Source organism: Monodon monoceros, unplaced genomic scaffold (genome assembly GCF_005190385.1).
Source record: "Monodon monoceros isolate NGI ecotype Baffin Bay Population unplaced genomic scaffold, NGI_Narwhal_1 Super_Scaffold_2, whole genome shotgun sequence".
Classification (NCBI taxonomy): domain Eukaryota; kingdom Metazoa; phylum Chordata; class Mammalia; order Artiodactyla; family Monodontidae; genus Monodon; species Monodon monoceros.
The window spans coordinates 97369997-97394684 of NW_021703776.1; the positions used below are offsets into that span (position 1 = coordinate 97369997).

General features: G+C 43.3%; 1 protein-coding gene across 1 annotated transcript in view; it reads left to right on the top strand.

Annotated features, from left to right (window-relative positions):
• The window catches only part of CNTNAP2 (contactin associated protein like 2), a 2079227-nt gene that overhangs the window by 1827839 nt on the left and 226700 nt on the right, over window positions 1–24688 (top strand). The window contains exon 18 of the mRNA XM_029233017.1: window positions 8129–8347. Coding sequence (XP_029088850.1) covers window positions 8129–8347 — 219 coding nt within the window. The remainder of the gene's footprint in view (window positions 1–8128; window positions 8348–24688) is intronic.

Below are 24688 nucleotides of genomic sequence, written 5' to 3' on the forward strand. Positions count from 1 at the left end.
CCAATGTTCATCTTCAGATGTGTTTAACACTGAGATTTTGGATGTGAATATGCATATTGGCTCTAAAACTTTCCATACCCACAAACTAAGACTATAGTAGAGAAAAATAGGATTTTTAAAAAATGTCCTGCATAATATGAAAAGCAGTACAGCACCGTTAGAAAAACAGAAGCTCAATGCTTAGTTATAACTGGATGTTAGCATCTTACAGACTCAATTTCCTTATCTAGGCAGTGAAGGTGAGCTTGGAAGTTGGACTTCATTTTTGTACATCTTTCCGTCTGAACACTGTTGGACTTGATTACATGCCTCAAAAGCAAAGTGATTATTTTTGCAGAGAATTAGACCAACTGCAAACTTGGAAGGACCACAGCTCACACAAAATTTCACACAATTGTTTTGAGGGTCCCCCAAAACAACCCTCATTTTCAATGATTCTCTAAAAGGACTCACAGAGCTCATCAAAGGCTACTCTACTCGTGGTTATGGTTATGACAAGGAAAGAATGCAGGCTAGAATCAGACAAGAGAAAGAGCACAGAGGGCAGAGACCAGGAGAAGCCCCAGGTACCAAGCCCCCAGGTGTGCGCTTCCTATAGAGTCATGGACACCTTACTTTCCCGGAATTGATTGTGCCAGTATGCATGGGGTACTGCCAGCCCGGGCAGCTCCCCTGAGCCTCAGTGTTCAGGGTCTCTATTCAGGCTCCTTTATTTAGGAATGGTCCACTGCCCATGTGGCCAACCTTGGTTTCCAGCCCCTCCAGGGACTGAACTGTGTGATCCAAACCCCTACCCTACATCACATCATTGGTCTAGCTGGGGTGGTCAGCCCCTACCCCAAATACTGTTTGATGAGGTTCCTACCCCAAATACTATCTGGTAAGGCCAGCCTCCACCCTAAATCACATTGTTAGACTACCTGGCATGACCCAAGGCCCCCAGGCACACAGAGACACCCCAACCCGGCATAACACTCCAAGGCTTTAGATATTATCTACCCAAAGCCAAGGGCAAGGTCCAGACCCCTCCTTGGAAAAGGTTAAACTCTTCACTACACAGTTTGAAAATCTCCTGACGACAAGGAAGCAAAAGATTCCTAGGGCCTTCCTACTAGAATGAAACTTGGCAACCCTAGTGTTTAAAGTAGTATTCCATGTAAATTGATACAGCCACTATGGAGAATAGTATGGATGGAGGTTCCTTAAAAAACTAAAAACAGAACTACCATACGACCCAGCAATCCTGCTACTGGGCATATACCCTGAGAAAACCATAATTCAAAAAGAGTCATGTACCACAGTGTTCAGTGCAGCTCTGTTTACAATAGCCAGGACATGGAAGCAACCTAAGTGTCCGTCAACAGATGAATGGATAAAGAAGATGTGGCACATATATACAATGAATATTACTCAGCCATAAAAAGGAACGAAATTGAGTTTTTTGTAGTGAGGTAGATGGACCTAGAGTCTGTCACACAGAGTGAAGTAAGTCAGAAAGAGAAAAACAAATACCGTATGCTAACACATATATTTGGGATCTATGAAAAAAAATAGTCATGAAGAACCTAGGGGCAAGACAGCAATAAAGACGCAGACCTACTAGAGAATGGACTTGAGGATACGGGGAGGGGGAAGGGTAAGCTGGGACAAAGTGAGAGAGTGGCATGGACATATGTACACTACCAAACGTAAGGTAGATAGCTAGTGGGAAGCAGCTGCATAGCACAGGGAGATCAGCTCGGGGCTTTGTGACCACCTGGAGGGGTGGGATAGGGAGGATGGGAGGCAGGGAGACACAAGAGGGAAGAGATATGGCGATATATATATATATGTATAACTGATTCACCTTGTTATAAAGCAGAAACTAACACACCATTGTAAAGCAATTACACTCCAATAAACATGTTAAAAAATAAAATAAATAGTATTCCAGGACCGCTTGTATCAGTCACCTGGCATTAGCAAAATACAAACTCCACAGTCCTGCCCCAACTTAGTGAGAGGAGCCTTGAAATGTGCATTTTAAGCATGTTTCTTTAGCAGTTTCTTATGCGGGCCAAAATTTGAGAAATGTAATTTTGATTCAAGGTCTTTGTTCCCAAGAGTAGAGTGAAAATAGCATGAGATGTAGAAATGGCAGAAAATTCTGCTTCTGGCTCCACTACTGGGTTTATCTTGGACAAGTCTTTGTTCCTCAAATGTTATAGGTTTGGGAACAACATTTGGCACAGTTTGTTTCAAACAGACATGACTCATGTATCAAGTTCCCAGACTGAGGAATATACATTAAGTTACTGTATGCCCTCAGGGAAGATGCTTATAGAATACAAGATGGCATTCCTTATATATGCTTGTGTCTTAAGTTATGGTTTGCATTAGGGAAATGCATGGATTTCTTTTTTTCAGAGTATCTAGATAATTGTTTGGCCTCCATGGCAGGAGTGTTCCTATTCATTCATTCATTCATTCATTCATTCATTCATAAATTGTTGAGTGCTTACTCTGTGTCAAGCATTGTTCTAGGCACTGAACAAAAACTGAACAAAATGGAAAATACCTCTGCTTTAATGAGTCCAGGAGCACATATATATTGTGCTAGATGGCGATACGTGCTATGTAGATCCAAAAAAATTAGGGTAAAGGGGCAAAGGCAGCTAAAGGGGGTGGGGGGTTGCTATTTAACATAGAAGGTTTAGGGAAGGAATTTCTAATATGAGGGCTGTGTGCGGAGGGATAGAAAAGCAGCCGTAGAGTTATTTGGGTAAAGGGACCAGTAAATGCTTAGGTGCTGAGTCGAGAGCAGTTTCACAATGTAGTGAAAGAGAAAGCCTTAAGGTGATGGGGTTAAAGAAAGACTGAGAGGAACAGACACAGACACAGAGCACACAGGCAGCTCCTTCAAGGAATTTGCAACAACAGGGAGCAAAGAAATGGGATGTGAAGACAAGAGAAGGATTTTGTAGTGGAGGTGGTGGCTGTTAGCATTAGAGGTAGGTCCACACGGTCTCGTGGAATGATTCAGTAGAGGACAAATTATAGATACTGTAGAAGGGGAGGGCGAATTGCTGGAGGGATGTCCTGGAACAGATAAGAAGGGATGGCACCCAGTGTGCAGTGGAGCGCCTGGCCTTGGACAGTATCATAGGTGGTCTCTTTACTGCTTCTTCCTGTTTCTCACCTCTCTGATCCCCATAATGACCTCATTTTCAGCCTACCTGTGTCTTCTCATACCCTTTCCTGTTGTCTAAATTCTTTTGTCTCCTAACGGACACTTAGCCCTTCCTTCATGAAAAAGAAAGCAGAAAATTCATAACATTCCCCACTCGTAGAGTGAGGCTAAAATATCTGCTCTGCCTATTACCAGTTTTGTTGTATGGATCAAATGAGATTTGGTGCACAATAGCCCTTTGGAAGCTATCCATCCTTGAACTTCACTGTAGAATGAAAGAAGCAAATCGTCATCAAAACTGCAGCCGTGTTAGCTGGTCTTCTCAGTGTGCTCACTTTGTGTACCTTCCCTTGTGCTTTTACCTATTCTATGTTGAATGGCCAATTTTTTCTGCTGCTTCCAGCTGATGCTTTGAGTCTAATGTTATCTCACCTGCTGGGAAAACCCAGAGTCCAAAAGCCTACTGTTCTGGTCAGCTGTTAAATTCGTCTCTCAGGACATTAAGCCTGGAGTGATCTGTTTCCGAAAACTCATGGTTAGAATGAGAGTGAATAGTGCCACCTGCTGGAATTACACTTGAAGGAGGGGAGGGGAAAAATATATATTTATATATATGTATATCCAGAGCTGCCCATGGCTCTGTCCCATTCATTGCTTTGTCACTCAAACGAAGTCATGATCCAGATGTGATCAAAGGTGATCTCTGCCATCATGCTTGTTTCTAACGCCCATATGCCACCTTGTGCATTTCTCTTCTAATGTCTCCCTTTTCTCCCTGTAGTGATCCAATATCTACCACTACTAGTGAGACCAGCTCTATTTCATTTATTGTTTCTCTTAGAATCTCTTGGAAATTAGATCATAGAGTGTTCGCATTTGAAGGGACCTTAGAGCTCATCAGTGTTTTCAGACACATTTTGGACATAGAAACTCTTGGGAAACTATAGATGTAATCCTCCTTTCAGACACCAATAAACAGAGCCCAAAAGGTGACAAAGCAAAGTGAAGACTAGAACTCATAAATACTGATTGCTAAACCGTTCTCTGTATCAGTTAAGATGCTTTTAGCTGCAAGAAAGATGGCTTTAGCAATAAGGGATATCTCACATAAGAAGTCTTGAAGTGGCTGCAGGAATAGTTCAGGGGCTGAACAATGTCAGCTAAGCCCCAGGTTCATCCCATTTCCCTCCCTGTTCTCCTCAGTGTGTCTGACTCCACCAACACTACAAACCACATCTCCTCCCAAGACCAAGGAGCAAAAGGGGATGACTCTCTCTTCTCTTACCAATTAATTAATTTTCCTCCCAAAGACTCCCCCTCATGTCTTACTGGCCAGAAGGAAATGATATATCCCATCTTAAGTGGGTTGCTGGCAGAGAGCTCAGAATTCTCATGTTTGACTTAGATGAATCCAGATACACCCTCTTGGCCTGGGGTAGGGTCATCCATACCTGAAGCATAAAGTTGTATGGAAGCACATAGTTTCCTGGGCAAAATCAGGTCGGCTCACAAGGAAAAGGGTGGGGGATTGTCTAGCTGTCGGGCAGGATTCTCCATGGGTCTCTCCCATTTCTGCTTGTCTTCTGAACAAGTGGCATTGTCAGCTTTGTTCGTACCTTTTAAAGGATGTGTTTATAGCAAACAGTCTCGGAGGACAGAATGTCTTCCTCCAGAACAGAGAGTAGATTTGTTTCCTGACCAGGATAGTAAAGCCAATGTCTCTCCCCAGGACAAAAGTTAAGCAGGTTTGCTAGCAGCCCTTTTGAAACTTCGGGATTTCCTAAAGTCAGGGCTCCTTGGCTGTGATGCAAACTCACTGCATAGGCAGCATCCACCTGAGCTGCTCCACGTGGCCCCCATGGGACCCTGGGGACCAAAGAAACCAAGGAGGACTGACGCTCATGCCGCCTGCTGCACCATGAAGAACGCAGTGCGTTGTCTCTGACCCACGAGTCTCCTGTCTTCTGCCAGCATCTACAAAACGATGGCAGGCTAACTTGTGAGTTTGCAAGAAAGATGCTTCCCAGTTCCTGACACTAAGAGAAAGGCAACCATTCGTGTGTGCTACAGTGTTCTTTCTAATGAGCCATGCTAGAAACATCCAATCTTCAAATACTTATTTCTGAAAATAAGAATAGTTTCGATATGTCAGAAATTCCTTTTCTACAGTCAGAAACAGGGCAACACTTCAGTCTCCTGGAGACACACATTAAGAGGATGGTGTCGCTGGCTCTCGTGTCTTTTACTCTGCCTCCCTTTCATTCGCTTGCTGACTCTCTCTGTAATTATCTCTTTTAAAATGTCAGCTCCTCTCACCCAGAAACGGAGAGCAATCATCCACAAACTGAACTTCAGAAGCTTTTAAAACACACTTGCCGTTTGGCTGGGAGATAGGATTTCTCAAAGGCAATGTCAGGGAAGCTGACATAGAATAAATGGGAAAAAGGAACCCTTTCCCTCGCTCTCAGGCGGGGCCTCAGGAAGCACCAGAAGGGAAGTGGGATGGGCTGAAATTGTGGACATTACTTCAACAGAGCCTGGATGGAGGCTCTTGGAGGAGGATTCTGCTCTCAGGGGCCCTCGGCCCTGAGTCCCTCTTCCTGCACCCAGTTGGGGAGAGGACTGAGCTACAGCAGGTCCTCGAGACCTTCTTTCCTTCTCTAGAGGGAAGTGTTGATGTTAAGGAACAGGGGACCTAGTGCGACAAGCAGAGAAGGAAGTATGGATATTTCCTGGTAACTGCTGGTCCTCAGAGTTTCTCCAAATAGTGACAACTTAAAGACCTGAACAGGGGCTTCCCTGGTGGCACAGTGGTTGAGAGTCCGCCTGCTGATGCAGGGGACGCGGGTTCGTGCCCCGGTCCGGGAAGATCCCACATGCCGCGGAGTGGCTGGGCCCGTGAGCCATGACCACTGAGCCTGCGCGTCCGGAGCCTGTGCTCCGCAACGGGAGAGGCCACAGCAGTGAGAGGTCCGCATACCGCAAAAAAAGACCTGAACAAAAATTCGTTAGAGCAGGAAGAGAGGAAATTAGTGGAGCATTAATCCCTCTGAGTCAAATTTTAGAGTTAAACTCAATTTATCCCTAAATCGTATTTCCCTGATGGCTGTTGATGCCTTTGAAGCAAAACCAACTTTCCTTCTTAGCTCAGGAAGTCTTGTTCTCTGGCTATTCTGATAACTTACATTTTAAAATGCATCTGCTAAGACACAGCACTGCAAGAACAGAACAAATTCAACCTTAAAAACCGAGGTTACGTTTTCCCCATTGACCATGCCAGAAATTCAGGGAAAGGTCATTCAGTTCATGAGTCGTATGATCGTCGACCCATATTCTCATCATACTTCTGCAGAAACCTTGGTGAAGGTCACCGGCCTCCATCAGGTCACAGTGACCCTGGAAGGCAGGAGCTCCCAATTTAGAGAAGAAATTTCACCAGAGCACATGTGGCGTCACCACAGGTGTTAAAATTAAAGTTCCCTTTCTAACGACATAAAGGAACCAAATTCCTTGGTACAACTAGGTTGATGAAATTGAGTTCTGCGTCTAATGTCCCTGGAGCTCAATAAAGTTAATGCAGCTTTCAGAGGGGCCTGACCCAGAGGTGGGGAACAGTCTAGGTCTTGAGAGAATCTGGCCCACTGCGGTTTTTAAATCAGAAGTTTGATTGCTTGCAACATCATTTCAAGGTGGTACCAGTCCAGAGAAGCTGAATTTTTCATTAGCCTGGGGAAAATGACAGGTATTTAATTAAACTGCTTGGAGATTAGTCAGAGGTTCATTGATAGATAGAGGAGCTGAATCTCTTTATAAGCAAAGTTAGAAGATCCAGTGGTGTGCCTCATCTTTCCTGTCAAAAGAATTCACCAAGCTAAGGAGCTGGGACCCGCACGCCACTACCTCTCCTGCCAATCGCAGGAAAAATATACACTTAAAAAAACATAGTTATAAAGCACTAGGTAGTCACTGAGGAACTTGAAATCTAAAATGTGTTGTGAGAAAGCTGACAATTGGAGTTACCAAAGCAACCTCCTAGTCCATTTTTCCATTGTTGAAAGGTGATTTATTAAAGGAGTTTGATTGGGAGCAGATCTATAAAAAGAAAAAAAGAAGAAGAAGAATGATTTGTGATTAGTGCTGGAGGGTAGGTTATGAGAAGGACCTGACATCCCAGATGGTGAACATCCAAGGTGTGCAACAAATGGTTCAAGAAAGGGTTTTTTCTGCAGGACTCTGGAGCTGCCCTTTGCCCAGCCCCAGAGGTCCGGGAAAGATGTGGGTCATCCTCATTGCATGCACAATTCACAGCTCCCTAACTTTCCATAGGAACTTTAAGGATTAGATCAAGGAAATAAAGTTTTGTGAATACCCCCAAAGCAGTAGCTCTCAACTCTAGCTATATATTAATATTTTCCAGGAAGCTTTTAAAAAATACCAGTGCCTACCCAGCTGAGTGGGAATCCCTGGGGGCAGAGCTGGTGTGTTTCGTAAAGCTCCCAGGTGACACTTGGTGCAGCCAGAGCTACAGGTCACGCCCTAGGAGCTACTGAAGAGTCAGGGTGTGTGTAGAGCCAAAAGGTCTCAGGCTCTGAAACCTGAGAAGCCTGGTTCCCATCCTGACTCCACTACTCACTAAATCTAAGGTGCTCGACATGTGCTTAAGTGCCCCAGCCTTCAGTTCCTTATCTGGAAAGAGTCAATGATGGTAACTTCCTGATAAAATAAACCAATGTATACCTGACCCCCAATCCAAGTTTATTTTCCTTCCCCTGGTTATTAATGATTAACAATAGGTTCATGTTTTATCCCTCCTCAAAGGATTTCGCCTTGGACCTTTGTAGCAAGTGACTAGCTTAGATTCCTTTTCTCTCCGTGCTTTGTTTTACCTCTAGAATTCACCACTGTTTGGCATCTGGGAGGGAATTACTCACGTGCCTTTCATGCTTTGTGCTCCTCCAGCTGCCACGGAAGTGTCCTTTTCATTTGATGTCGGAAACGGGCCAGTGGAGATTGTGGTGAGGTCACCCTCGCCTCTCAACGATGACCAGTGGCACCGGGTCACCGCGGAGAGGAATGTCAAGCAGGCCAGCCTGCAGGTGGACAGGCTGCCCCAGCAGACCCGCAAGGCCCCAACGGAAGGCCACACCCGCCTGGAGCTCTACAGCCAGCTGTTTGTCGGTGAGTGATGGGACAGCAAGAGTGACTTCTCTGTTGCTTGAAACAACTTCCACCTTGGGAAAAAATAAAACTGCCTACATAGGGTTCTGATAGAGATTTTTCCAAAAGTAAGTGTTTTTGCCTCTTGCGGTCTCCTCTGAAACAGAATGGAACAAGGAAGAGGACCCAGGAAGCCTAAGTCTGGTTCTACCCTCCGCTTTCTGTTGTTTTCTTTTTGGCTACATTGCACGACACGTGAGATCTTAGTTCCCCGACAAGGGATCGAACCCGTGTCTCCTGCGTTGGAAGTGCAGAGTCTTAACCACTGGACCACCAGGGAAGTCCCTACTCTCTGCGTTCTGGAGCCCACAATCCTCATCTACAAAATGAGAGGGTGGGCTAGGACATCTCTGAGGTCTCTGATCTATGCAGTTTTAGGTTTATGGTTTTAGAACTGCATAAAATTCCTTAATGATTTAGAGCACTTGTAAATGTGCAAAAGGAAGGATGGAAGAAGGGGAGGGAGGGAGGGAAGGGAAGGAATGGGCTCCCTAAGTTCAGGGTTGCTTGAAATGATAAGTAGAAATCCACTCCTTTCTCTACCTAGCCTCAAGGTTCTAGGCAGAGAAAGACTTAGACTTCTCCTTACATAACATCTTTCCACAGAGGAAAGAGATCAACACTGAGAAGAAATTGAAACAGAGCAAAAAGTAAATCATCCTTTGCGAGAAGGAGATCTAGCCCCACATTCTGGTCTTTGCTTATGACATGTCCTAGCTGAACCTAACATTACTTTCAATCAATACTCGTTTCCATGGCTTGTGAGATTTTAACTTTTGTCTTCCAGAATACTAATATTTTAGGAAATTAGCTATTTTTCTTCTGTTGAATGAAAAGAAAGCAAGTTTGAAGGACTTGGTGGCTGTCTTGCCACCTTAGACCTCCCCTCTAGGTGTGTGTGGGTTAATTGGTCTCAGACCCAGCAAAAGCAGACATGACCTTCCACCTGGGCTCCACCCACTGGAGGTCAGAGTCCCGATGGTGTCTTTCATAATTATGGCAGGATGTTTTAAGAACATTAGAAAGTCACGAAAAGACAGGTAAAATTTGATGTCCACTCCTTTGGTGAAATGTGGGCAAATTGTTAACGTAGTCGGTTAGCTTTGGAAGTAAGACTGACTTGATAGCAAGCCACATCAGCCAGATGCCATGAAAGTTACAGATTTTGAAAGAAAGTACTGACTGCTCCAACCCAACCAGAACTCAGTCCCTTCCAAATCCTCCCCTCAAGTTATAGTTCTCAAAATTATACATTATTTTTAAATTACTTTTTTATCGAAGTACAGTTGATTGACAATGTTGTGTTCCTGGTGCACAGCAAAGTGAGTCAGTTATACATATATATATTCTTTTCCATATTCTTTTCCATTATGGTTTATCACAGGATATTGAATATAGTTCCCTGCGCTATACAGTAGCACCTTGTTGTTTATCCATTCTATATATAATAGTTTGCATCTGCTAATCCCAAACTCCCAATCCAACCCTCCCCCACCCCCTGCCCCCTTGACAACCACAACTGTGTTCTCTATGTCTGTGAGTCTGTTTCTGTTTCATAGATAAGTGCATTTGTGTCATATTTTAGATTCCACATATAAGTGATACCATACAGTATTTGTCTTTCTCTTTCTGACCTACTTTGCTAAGTATGATAATCTCTACGTCCGTCCATGTAGCCGCAAATGGCACTATTTCATTCTTTTTTTATGGCTGAGTAATATTCCATGGTATATATATTCCACATCTTCTTTATCCATTCATCTGTTGCTGGACATTTAGGTTGCTTCCCTGTCAAGACTGTTGTAAATAGTGCTGCTATGAACATAGGGGTGCATGTATCTTTTTTTTTTGGCTGTGTTGGGTCTTCATTGCTGCACGCAGGCTTTCTCTAGTTGCGGCGAGCAAGGGCTACTCTTCATTGCGGTGTGCAGGCTTCTCATTGTGGTGGCTTCTCTTGTTGCAGAGCACGGGCTCTAGGTGCAGGCTTCCGTAGTTGTGGTGCATGGGCTCAGTAGTTGTGGCACACAGGCTTAGTCGCTCCCCTGCATGTGGGATCTTCCCGGACCAGGGCTCGAACCCGTGTCCCCTGCATTGGCGGGTGGATTCTTAACCACTGTGCCACCAGGGAAGTCCTGCATGTATCTTTTTGAATTATAGTTTTGTCCCGATATATGTCCAGGAGTGGGATTGCTGGATTGTATGGCAACTCTATTTTTAGTCTTTTGAGAAACCTCCATACTGTTCTCCATGGTGGCTGTACCAATTTACATTCCCACCTACAGTGTAGGAGGGTTCCCTTTTCTCCACAGCCTCTACAGCATTTGTTATTTGTAGACTTTTTAATTATCTTTATCAAACATCAGGTCCACTGATTCCTGCCAAAAGCTGTGAACAAATTCCCCTTTATCAACACCTCTTACCCAGATCACCTAGGACAAGTTTCTTCCTAAATCCTGTTCTCCCAGGCATGCTGGTTAGATTCTACTTGGTTTTCATTATGACAGGTGACCCTAACTGACCCAATTTCTCACTTTTCTGAGATCTCCCTGGATGCAGAGATCCAATTTTACTTTTATCCCTTTCTGTCTACTGACTGCAGTGGTCTCCAAGAGTCTTAGAGACCAAGTAAAGTTGTAACATGAAAAAGGGTAGGGGGAGGCATTTATTATGGTCTTGGAAAGAATTTTGATTCATGTAAACAAGATGGCCTGGGAACAGCTTAATAAAAGAGAAGAGGAGAGGGCTGTGGTCAGAGTCCGACAGAACACTTAAATCTAAGGGAGAGGCAGGAAGAGTAGCATCTCAGGAAGAAGAATGAAGAGGAATGAAAAGAACAAGCAAGGAAAAACCAGGAGACAGGCTGTCACAGGAGGAGAGAGTTTCATGAAACTGCTTATCATTGACAAATAATATCAAGTCCCATGTGTAAAATAGAGCTAAGAAAATGTTGTTTCAATTTAGTAATTATGAAACCACTGTTGACTTTGGAGAGAGAAAAGTTTCAGAACAGTGGGCTGATATGATGAGTCAGCAGCTTCCTTTCACTTGATGAAAAAGAGTAAGTCTCCTGTGCCACTTTCCCATTTCCTGTTATCTGAGATGTGGACGTGAGGCACATCTCCCGGACACAAGCTATTTGAGACAGTATGAGAAATATTGGTCTGCAATAGAAGTCTACCCCAGGGGAAGTGGGGAGGGGCTTGTTTCCAGAAAACAACAAATTCAACAGCTCTGAAGTCCTGGAGCCAGTTATCTCAAGACTATTCGATAGGGATTCAGGCAACCGGGAAGTTGTTCTCAGTTCAGCTCTAATAACAAGTGTTACCACATTTCCTCTTTGAGTCTCTTTTTTCATCAAATAAAGGAATTGGATTAGTTGGTCTCCAAACTTTCTTCCAACTTCAGCCATTTAGGATTGTGTGTTTAGAAGTGGTTTGAAAAGTTCTGAGTTGCCAAGTGATTACCAATAACACCATGGGCTTGAATCCCACCTCTGCCACTTAGCATCTGAGGGACCACTGACAAGTTACCTAATATATCTGTCAAGTAGGGATACAGTTCCTACGTCTCAAGAGGAGATGAGCTAGTCCATGCTAAGCGCTCCGTATAGTATCTGGCACAGAGCCAGTACTCATTAAATAGGAGTTATTTCTCTACCTTTTCCTTTACCTTTTATTCCCTTAGCTTTCTTCTTGCTCCATATAATATTCACCCTCTCCTACAGAACTCACTTCCCTATAGAACTCACTTCTAACTGGCTTGTTTCTTCCTTCCCAAAATAATGACCTGAAATGGGATCACTTCACCCCACCAGCCCTGAAGGAAAGGTCATGTGCTACATGGCCCTCGACATCCGAGTCACTCCACAGTCAGTCCACACACCTGCCATGGTGGCCACAGAGCAGCAAGCAAGGGCCCAGGAATTTTCTCACCAAGAAAGGAAGTGAGCATCCCTCTGAAAACACCACCCAGCATCCCTTTTTACAGAGGAGACTTGGGGCAGAGCTGCCCGAGAGCTCCATCCGGGTTCTAGAGAAGGAAGGGCTTAAAAGCTCAACCTAGAGCTAAAAGACGTTCTTGGCTTTGGACTCTACGGAAGGCTACCCTCTGCCTGCTGCCTACGTTAGCAAGGCCAGGATCCTGTCTCCTCTTCCAAAGTCACTGAAAAACAGAGGATACAGTTCTCTTCCCTCTACATGTAAAATATAATTAGAAGGTAGAGCCTCCTTTCCATTGGATAGTCCCCCGCCACAAAGTGGGAGGGGATATGGCTCCATCCTTCAATAACACTTATCTACCCAACAACTGGGCTGGGGGAGCAGTAGAGTCTCCATGGCATAAACGAAGAAACTGTGACTCAGAGAGCCTAAGTAAACTGCCTGATGCCATACAACTACATGCAGTGATGAATGTGAGATTCAGACTTGAATTTGTCTGGCTCCAAAATCTCTGTTCCTTCTATGACAGTAAAACAAAGGAAAAGAAGAGCAAGAGAGCCATGTGGCTGACAGGGTCTTGGTGCCCCGGCCTAGTGTCAGGCCTGAGCCTCTGAGGTGGGAGAGCTGAGTTCAGGACATTGGACCACCAGAGACCACCCGGCCCCATGTAATATCAGTCGGCAAGAGCTCTCCCACAGATCTCCGTCTCAACACTAAGACCCAGCTCCTCTCAACGGCCAGCAAGCTCCAGTGCTGAACACCCCATGGCAAACAACTAACAAGACAGGAACAAAACCCCACCCATTAGCAGAGAGGCTGCCTAAAATCATAGTGAGTTCACAGACACCCCAAAACACACCAACGGACATGGCCCTGCCAACCAGAAAGACAAGATCCAGCCCCACCCACCAGAACAAAGGCACCAGGCCCCTCTACCAGAAAGCCTACACAAGCCCCTGAACCAACCTTACCCACTGGCGGCAGACACCAAAAACAACGGGAGCTATGAACCTGTAGCCTGTGAAAAGGAGACCCCAAAAACAGTAAGTTAAACAAAATGAGAAGACAGAGAAATATGCAGCAGATGAAGGAGCAAGGAAAAAACCCACCAGACCAAACAAATGAAAAGGGAATAGGCAGTCTACCTGAAAAAGAATTCAGAATAATGATAGTAAAGATGATCCAAAATCTTGGAAATAGAATGGAGAAAATACAAGAAACGTTTAACAAGGAGCTAGAAGAACTAAAGAGAAAATAAACAATGATGAACAACACAATAAATGAAATTAAAAATTCTCTAGAAGGAATCAATAGCAGAATAACTGAGGCAGAAGAATGGATAAGTGACCTGGAAGATAAAATAGTGGAAATAACTACCACAGAGCAGAATAAAGAAAAAAGAATGAAAAGCATTGAGGACAGTCTCAGAGAATTCTGGGACAACATTAAACATACCAACATTCGAATTATAGGTGTCCCAGAAGAAGAAGAGAAAAAGAAAGGGTCTGAGAAAATATTTGAAGAGATGATAGTTGAAAATTTCCCTAACATGGGAAGGGAAATAGTTAATCAAGTCCAGGAAGCACAGAGAGTCCCGTACAGGATAAATCCAAGGAGAAACACGCCAAGGTATATATTAATCAAACTATCAAAGAATAAATACAAAGAAAAAATATTAAAAGCAGCAAGGGAAAAGCGACAAATAACATACAAGGGAATCCCCATAAGATTAACAGCTGATCTTGTAGCAGAAGCTCTACAAGCCAGAAGGGAGTGTGAGGACATATTTAAAGTGATGAGAGGGAAAATCCTACAACCAGAATTACTCTACCCAGCAAGGATCTCATTCAGATTCGACGGAGAAATCAAAATCTTTACAGACCAGCAAAAGCGAAGACAATTCAGTACCACCAAACCAGCTCTACAACAAATGCTAAAGGAAATTTTCCAGGTAGGAAACACAAGAAAAGGAAAAGACCTACAATAACAAACTGAAAACAATTAAGAAAATGGTAATAGGAACATACATATCGATAATTACCTTAAATGTAAATGGATTAAATGCCCCAACCAAAACACATAGACTGGCTGAATGGATACAAAAACAAGACCCATATATATGCTGTCTACAAGAGACCCACTTCAGACCTAGGGACACATACAGACTGAAAGTGAGGGGATGGAAAGAGATATTCCATGCAAATAGAAATCAAAAGAAAGCTGGAGTAGCAATTCTCATATCAGACAAAATCGACTTTAAAATAAAGACTATTACAAGAGACAGAGAAGGGCACTACATAATGACCAAGGGATTGATCCAAGAAGAAGATACAACAATTGTAAATATTTATGCACCCAACATAGGAGCATCTCAATACATAAGGCAAATGCTAACAGCCATAAAAGGGGAAATTGACAGTAACACAATCATAGTAGGGGACTTTAACACCCCACTTTCACCAATGGACAGATCATCCAAAATGAAAATAACGAAACACAAGCTTTAAATGACACATTAAACAATATGGACTTAGTTGATATTTATAGGACATTGCATCCAAAAACAACAGAATACACTTTATTCTCAAGTGCTCATGGAACATTCTCCAGCATAGATCATATCTTGGGACACAAATCAAGCCTTGGTAAATTTAAGAAAATTGAAATCCTATCAAGTATATTTTCTGACCACAATGTTATGAGACTAGATATCAATTATGGGAAAAAAAACTGTAAAAAATACAAACACATGGAGGCTAGATAATACACTACTAAATAACCAAGAGATCACTGAAGAAATCAAAGAGGAAATCAAAAAATACCTAGAAACAAATGACAATGAAAACATGATGACCCAAAACCTATGGGATGCAGCAAAAGCAGTTCTAAGAGGGAAGTTTATAGCAATACAATCCTACCTCAAGAAACAAGAAACATCTCAAATAGACAACCTAACCTTACACCTAAAGCAATTAGAGAAAGAAGAACAAAAAACCACCAAAGTTAGCAGAAGGAAAGAAATCATACAGATCAGGTCAGAAATAAATGAAATAGAAACAAAGAAAACAATAGCAAAGATCAATAAAACTAAAAGCCAGTTATTTGAGAAGATAAACACAATTGATAAACCATTAGCCAAACTCATCAAGAAAAAAAGGGAGAAGACTCAAATCAGTTAGAATTAGAAATGAAAAAGGAGAAGTAACTGACACTTCAGAAATTCAAAGGGTCATGAGAGATTACTACAAGCAACTCTATGCCAATAAAATGGACAACCTGGAAAAAATGGACAAATTCTTAGAAAAGCACAACCTTCCGAGACTGAACCAGGAAGAAATAGAAAATATGAACAGACCAATCACAAGCACTGAAATTGAAACTGATTAAAAATCCTCCAACAAACAAAAGCCCAGGACCAGATGGCTTCACAGGCGAATTCTATCAAATATTTAGAGAAGCTAACACCTATCCTTCTCAAACTCTTCCAAAATATAGCAGAGGGAGGAACACTCCCAAACTCATTCTGAAGCCACCATCACCCTGATACCAAAACCAGACAAAGATATCACAAAAAAGGAAAACTACAGGCCAATATGATGAACATAGATGCAAAAATGCTTAACAAAATACTAGCAAACAGGATCCAACAGTACATTAAAAGGATCATACACTATGATCAAGTATGGTTTATCCCAGGAATGCAAGGATTCTTCAATATATGCAAATCAATCAATGTGATACGCCATATTAACAAAATGAAGGATAAAAATCATATGATCATCTCAATAGATGCAGAAAAAGCTTTCAACAAAATTCCACACCAAATTATGATAAAAACCCTCCAGAAAGTAGGCACAGAGGGAACTTAGCGCAACATTATAAAGTCCATATATGACAAACCCACAGCCAACATCATTCTCAATGGTTGAAAAATTGAAACCATTTCCTCTAAGATCAGGAAGGAACAAGACAAGGTGGCCCACTCTCACCACTGTTATTTAACATAGTTTTGGAAGTTTTAGCCACAGCAATCAGAGAAGAAAAAGAAATTAAAGAAATCCAAATCAGAAGAGAAAAAGTAAAACTGTCACTGTTTGCAGATGACATGATACTATACATAGAGGATCCTAAAGATTCTACCAGAAAACTACTAGAGCTAATCAATGAATTTGGTAAAGTAGCAGGATACAAAGTTAAGGCACAGAAATCTCTTGCATTCCTATATACGAATGATGAAAAATCTGAAAGAGAAATTAAGGAGACACTCCCATTTACCATTGCAGCAAAAAGAATAAAATATCTAGGGATAAACCTACCTAAGGAGACAAAACACCTGTATGCAGAAAACTGTAAGACACTGATGAAAGAAATTAAAGATGCTACAAACAGATGGAGAAATATACCATGTTCTTGGATTGGAAGAATCAATACTGTGAAAATGACTCTACTACCCAAAGCAATCTGCAGATTCAATGCAATCCCTTTCAAACTACCAATGGCATTTTTCACAGAACTAGAATAAAAAATTTCACAATTTGTATGGAAACACAAAAGACCCTGAATAGCCAAAGCAATCTTGAGAAAGGAAAATGGAGCTGGAGGAATCAGGCTCCCAGACTTCAGAATATACTACAAAGCTACAGTAATCAAGACAGTATGGTACTGGCACAAAAACAGAAATATAGATCAATGGAACAGGATAGAAAGCCCAGAGATAAACCCATGCACATATGGTCACCTTATCTTTGACAAAGGAGGCAAGAATATAGAATGGAGGAAAGACAGCCTCTTCAGTAAGTGTTGCTGGGAAAACTGGGCAGCTACATGTAAAAGAATGAAATTAGAACACTTCCTAATACCATAAACAAAAATCAGCTCAAAATGGATTAAAGACCTAAATATAAGGCCAGACACTATCAAACTCTTAGAGGAAAACATAGACAGAACACTCTATGCCATAAATCACAGCAAGATCCTTTTTGACCCACCTCCTAGAGAAATGGAAATAAAAACAAAAATAAGCAAATGGGGCCTAATGAAACTTAAAACCTTTGGCACAGGAAAGGAAACCATAAACAAGACGAAAAGACAACCCTCAGAAAATATTTGCAAACGAAGCAACTGACAAAGGATTAATCTCTGAAATATACAAGCAGCTCATGCAGCTCAATATCAAAAAAACAAATAACCTAATCCCAAAATGGGTAGAAGACCTAAATAGACATTTCTCCAAAGAAGATATACAGATTGCCAACAAACCCATGAAAGGATGCTCAACATCACTAATCATTAGAGAAATGCAAATCAAAAGTACAATGAGGTATCACCTCACACTAGTCAGAATGGCCATCATCAAAAAATCTACAAACAGTAAATGCTGGAGAAGGTGTGAAGAAAAGGGAACCCTCTTGCACTGTTGGTAGGAATGTAAATTGATACAGGCACTATGGAGAACAGTATGGAGGTTCCTTAAAAAACTAAGAATAGAACTACCATATGACCCAGCAATCCCACTACTGGGCATATAGCCTGAGAAAACCATAATTCAAAAAGAGACATGTACCACAATGTTCATTGCAGCACTATTTACAATAGCCAGGACATGGAAGCAACCTAGGTGTCCATCGACAGATGAATGGATAAAGAAGATGTGGCACATATATACAATGGAATATTACTCAGCCATAGAAAGAAACGCAATTGAGTTATTTGTGGTGAATTGGATGGACCTAGAGTCTGTCATACAGAGTGAAGTAAGTCAGAAGGAGAAAAACAAATACCGTATGCTAACACATATATATGGAACCTAAATATATATCTATATATTTATATATATGGTTATGAAGAACCTAGGGGCAGGACAGGAATAAAGACACAGACGCAGAGAATGGACTTGAGGACACAGGGAGGGGGAAGGGGATGCTGAGAAGAAGTGAGAGAGTGGTGTGGACATATATACACTACCAAATGTAAAATGGATAGCTAGTGGGAAGCAGCCGCATAGCACAGGGAGATCAGATCGGTGCTTTGTGACCACCTAGACGGGTGGGATAGGGAGGGTGGGAGGGAGACGCAAGAGGGAGGGGATATGGGGATATATGTATACGTATAGCTGATTCACTTTGTTATACAGCAGAAACTAACACAACAATGTAAAGCAATTATACTCCAATAAAGATGTGTGTGTGTGTGTGTGTGTGTGTGTGTGTGTGTGTATATATATATAATTAGAAGGTGCCATGAAAAGGGGGTTAACACAGGTCTTTTGGAAATTACGAGAATTCAGCTATGATTCTGGTTTAGTCAAAAAGTAACAATTAAATTTTAAAATGAAAACTGACCTGGGAGGAAACAGCAGTTGCTGGTATTTGTCTGAAAAGCACTGGAGGCTTTCTCATGCCTCATGTCTTTGCTCCAACATGAGCAAATAGCATTAGATGAGCTCCCGGGATGGCCTCGCAGAGGTATGTGAACCACACGGTGGTCTGCAGCCTCGGCAGCCCAAGTGCTAAGAGCTGCATCCTCCGTGGAAGCCCTGGGCCAGATTTCTCTCATGGGGTGGAGAAGAGCAGACACGCTCAAGGGCATTACTCAGCACGAACAGCAGCAGGCTGCATTGACCCGGGGCCCTCTTTGGCACAGAGACATGCCAGCGAGTTCGGAGTCCTGGCCGCCGAAGCAGCAGCGGCCGGGCTGGCAGGAAGCAGAGGTCTGGGGGGCCTCAACCTGCAGGCCGGCGGCCGGCCCAGGGCAGGGGCAGCATGAGCCATTGGGGAGAGGTGAGCGGGCTTGTCAGGGCGGGGGGCTAGTGCAGGGGTTTACGTGCAGCAAAATCAACACAGGCCAGAGTGTGTCACTGTGTTCGGCAGTAGTTTAAGGAGGAGGCCAGCGTTTCCAGAGGGCTGGAGGCTGCTTCGGGAAGCTTCAGGGGGAAGTCAAGCTCCTCAGTGGCTCCTTGAGCAAGAAGGTTAGGTCCCCTTAACTATGACAGGTGTCCAGGCTCAACTCACTTGGCCCTGAACTCTTCTGAAATCTCTCTGGAAGTTCAAGGAGGCCAACCCCTTCTGTGCAAGATGTCGCCTGGCAGAGGCTTAAAAACTCATCCTCACTCCTTCAGGATCCTCTGTGCTGCCCGGGAGGCCCGGTCGGAGATTCCATGGGGGAAGTGCTGTCTTCAGGAGGGCTCATGGGAGCAGGGAGCCTGCAGCGTTTCTTCCTGTGCCAAACAGTTTGTCTATCAGGAAAATTTCCTCCTGTGTGGCAACCTGAGTTTATGGCAGAGTTGAGGTTTGTTAGATGGACTCATAAGTGAATGGGGACTAGAGTGCTATGACCATTCTCTGGGCTACACTTGGCGAGCAGCCCCAGACAGCTGCCCACCTCCCCAGACTCGATGGTGTAGCTCGTTTAGTCAGCTGCCCCTCACACCCTCAGTATTCCAGACTCATGAGTGGATAATCCCATGGCCATCTGAAATGCAAGGTCATGGAGGGAGTAAAGAGAAAATGGACCTTTGTAGGCAAGGGAGAAAAATGGAATTCACGTCATGAAGTGCACTCCAATCCGTGCATGAATAAAATGGCTCTTTCTTGTGTCTGAAAAGTTTAAGATAAAAAATATACAATTTGAATTGCAGGAATTAAAACACAGGAAATCTGTTGTTTTTTCCCATTTCCCGCAAACCTGAGTCAATAGCAGCAATGTACATGCTGGCTGAGATGTCCTGGGTGATTCTTCAAGGCCACGTGCTTCATGGGCTTTATTTATCTCGTTTAATCCACACGAGAACCTTATAAAGTATGTAGTTACTGATTCCCGTTTTCTTTTCACAGTGAAGAAACTAAAGCTAAAGATTAGTTAACAGCCCAAGGTCAGGCAGCTAGTAAGAGACAAGAGGTGGGATTTGATCCCAGTCTGATTCCAGAGACTTAACCATTTGTCTTGTCCAAGCAAAAACTGCACCAAAGTTAAACAAGAAAGGAAGACTTCATTCAAGGCTACTGCAGGAGCGGAGAGAGGCCAGAGCTTGGGGTGAGCTCAGCTCTGCTGAAGGAAAGGGCAAGAAAAATTTTTGTCCCTTTTGCAACTTGGAGCAAGTTGCCTGCCCTGAGGAAGTTAGGCTCCTACCCTCCCCAGAAACTGGGATGTAGAGGCAGCAGCTGCCTGAATGTTTACGTTCCAAAAAGATGCCCCCAGGTCCTTGAGAAAGACATTCCAGTTTTACAGCTGGAAAAAGGCCATTTTACAACTGGCAAAAGGCTTTTTAAAAGATAAATATCTCAAAGGAGCAAAGAAAGAATTTAAGTAAATGCTTTAAGAATAGGGGAGCCAAGGATCTAGGGTAAGAAGAAACCTGTCAAAATTCACTCAGTCCGAGGGGAACGTTAAGGCTGTCTTGGTCCTTATACCAGGGTCCCTCATCTGGGGGGCTACTGTGACCCACCAGGTATTTGGAAAAGTGTGATGGCTTTGGAGCACTACCTTCAGCTCCAGCCACAGGCAGAGCTGCCCACAATGCAGAGGAGAATCCATCCCCACAAAGTCTCACCCCCAGATGGCAGCCACGCCCCATGCAGCGCTGCTCTCAGTTGTGGAGCCTGTAGTAGGAGACGATGAGATCAGGCCCGTCCTGAGTCAGCCCCAGCAGGCGTTCTGTGGATTACCAGTCACGTTGGCAAATTTCAAGGCAGGCAGGCCCTCACTGTCTGACACAAACACAAAGGGCTTGGATTAACAAGAGAATTTTATGCAGAAGCACTGGTGGCAGGGAACAAACGAGACGCCTTACTTAAGAGTTTCTCTGGTACAGAGATAAGCTGTTTTTCTTTTTGGCTCGTTTGGTAAACCCTTTACAAAGGTTGTCAAAGTCAACACGGAGCTCTCTAGAGCTGTGTCTGGAGCGCGACCCTCTGGCTTCTCTCCCTGCTCTCAGCAGCAGCCCACGTGCCCTCCTTGAAACACTCTCTTCTCTTGGATTCCATGGCGCGTGCTTGCCCGCTTTCCCTCACCTCACTGGCCATGACTGGAGTCTCTCCTGTGAGTTCTCTTCCTCTCCGTGACCACTAAATGTTGGAGCATCAGACACAGAGCCTTCCCCTCTTCTCCAGCCATGCGTTTCCCTGGGTGATCTCATCCAGTCCAACGGCTCCCTATACTGTTTATGCACCAGTGACTCTGAAATCAAAATCTCCAGGCCTCGCTTTTCCGGAAACTCTGCATCCACGTACACAGCTGTCTACTTGGCGTATCCACGTGGCTGTCTGATGGGCATCTCAGAGTAAGCATGGCAATGAGAGCTCCTGCTGCCTGCCCCAAGCCTGCTCTTCTGCCAGCCTTCCCGTCTCAGAAAATGACATCATCGTGCACCCATTTCTGCTTGAACCCAAAATCCGGCGTTAGCCTTGATTTCCTCTTTCCCTCGTCACTGCCCATCAATAGTGAGTCCTGTGACTGCCTCCGGCTGTGCCCCAAACGCACCCACTGCTGTCTCCTGCCACGGGTCCCACTCTAGTCGAAGCCATGGTTGTTTCCTGATTGGACTGTTGTAACTGGTCTCCTGACTGGTCTCCAATCTTGGTATGTTTCTTGAGCACACCAAGCCTATTCCTGCTTTAGAGCATTTACACTGGCTGTTCCCTCTACCTGAGACTCCTCCCCAGCCATCAACAAAATTGGCTCCTTCTTTTTTTTAATTGAGGTACAGTTGATTTACAACATTACATTAGTATCAAGTGTATAGTGTAGTGATTCAATATTTTTATAAATTATACTCCATTTAAAGTTATTACAAAATAATGGTAATATTTCCCTGTGCTGTACAATATATCCTTGTTGCTTATGTATTTTATACATATAGTAGTTTGTGTCTTTCAATCCCCTACCCCTATCTTGCCCCTCCCCTCTTTCCCTCTCCCTGCTGCTAACTACTGGTTTGCTCTCTGTATCTGTGAGTCTGTTTCTGTATTGTTATATGCATTCATTTGCTTTCTTTTTTAGATTCCACATATACGTGATAACATACAGTATTTGGTCTTTCTCTGACTTATTTCACTAAGCATAATACTCGCTAGGTGCATCCACATTGTTGCAAATGGCAGAATTTCCTTCTTTTTTATGCCTGAGTCATATTCCATTGTATGTATATGTGCCACATCTCCTGTATCCATTCGTCTGTTGGCGGACACCTAGGATCCTCCCGTGTCTTAAAGGCTGGCTCCTCCTTGTCATTCACTCTCAGCTCTGTACCTCCTCAGAGAGGCCTTCGCTGACCACTCAGTCTAAGGTAGCCAGTCATTTACCATTTTACATTCTCCTTCTGATATTTTCATTTATCTTTGTGCCCTTCCCCTAGAAGGTAAGCCACATGACAGGAGAGATTTAGAATATCGCTGCAGTGGTTGCCCAGTGGATTTGCTGAGTGAGCAATAGGATGAATGAATAAGTGAATTATATTCCTGTTACTTCTCTGAGTTAACAGTCATATTACCATCTTTGGAAATATTTTTTTCATTAGATACCAAGACTGAAATCAAGCATGACTGAAGCCTAAAAAAAGAGTCGCAGAGAAATTCATATGATGAAACATAGCATCTCAGATCATTCTAGGCCCTAAATATAGTTTTCAGTCTCCCTCTCTCAAATGGAGGTCTTGCCTGTTTGGCAGTGGCTGAGATGCTAGCTGGGACCCTAATGCAAAGAGTTTCTGGCCCGACCCTTGTAACTGGTCTCCTGGTTCTCTCTTAAACAGAGATAGGGAGTGATGTCATAATTAGGAACCACTGCCATAAAATAATCAAGTAAAAAGATGTGCTAGATAAAATCTCGTCTTAAAAATCACTAGATGACATCAGTAAACTATCTACAAAGCAAAAATGCAAGTAAAATACAGAAGCTTCTCCATGGAATGCTACTCCTTCACAGCTGTTCACCTCAAGGATTGCTAGCACATTTATTCTTTTCTTAACACGACCGCCTTTCACGAGGCCCTGCCGTGAAACCACATATGAGGCATCCACTCTCTTCTCAGTAGAACTATCCCTTCCCTGCCAACCTCACGATGGTCCTTCCCCACTAAGTGTCACCATATGCTTTCCTGCCCTTTACCTTTTAGAGGTCAGAACGAATTAACTTTTGCAATCCCAGCTGTCTGTTTTACAATTAGAGTTTTAACATATGAAGTAAGTTATGATAGACACAATTTTTACCTTTCTTACATACACTCCCAACATAATCAAACTAACAAGGTACTTTTAACTTCCTTTGAACCTCCAAAAGGTAGTCTGTTCACTACCTATTTCCATAGGTGCTGAGCTTATTTTCTAACGCAGAGATTATATGTTTAGAAACTTACAGAGAGATATGCAGTCAAATGCTTTACCACTGAGAGACAGATTTTGAACCTAAGAAAAGAGCCAAACCTATTGTTCACCTTCTGTGGAGAAACAGCTCATGTGCCACAAGAATAAAAGCTTCAGGGATTCTGAGGTCTTTTATTCCAGTTTTCTCATGACAGTTGGCATGGGCCAATTCAAAGACATTTTAATGTAAAGGCACCAATTTTGAAACCAGTATGGAAAAATAGTTTCAAAAATAGACTTATCAGGGTTTCCCTGGTGGCGCAGTGGTTGAGAGTCTGCCTGCTGATGCAGAGGACGAGGGTTCGTGCCCCGGTCTGGGAAGATCCCACATGCCGCGGAGCGGCTGGGCCCGTGAGCCATGGCCGCTGAGCCTGCGCGTCCGGAGCCTGTGCTCCGCAACGGGAGAGGGCACAACGGTGAGAGGGCCGCGTACCGCAAAAAAAAAAAAAAAAAAAAAAAAAATAGACTTATCAAATAATTTCTCATATGGATTTTTTATTCTTTCAGTAAGGACTGGACTAAGCTTCATGATAATAAATGGCAACTGTCACACAGAAAAAGATTGTAATAAAATTAGTATCAGTGACACAATATTGAGGAAGGAACCAGTACTCAACAGCCCCGCAGTCCCTCCTGTGATACACTAAGAAAGTGAGAGAAAAGCCGTCCACTGTTACTGGCTTAAACAGAGTTGTTTCCTGCCAAATGCTGCATTTTATCCTCTTTTCTTTCATCTGCATCGTTCTCAAGGTCCGCTGGTGTGGGATTCTGTGGGACTCACACTCTTCATATCGTGGTCCTGTTGTCACAAACTGGCAGTGTTCCCCATTCGTTTTAATTTCACTTTATTATTTTACATCTTTTTACACCATTCCCAATTCTACTCTCTCCCCATCGCTGGCACCCGCTCAACTGTATTTTATGTATAACCTTCTAGCCCCACCCTCTATATATTTGTTCAAAATATGTGCATGTTATGGAAGATTCATAGTATTGCCTTTCCAGTG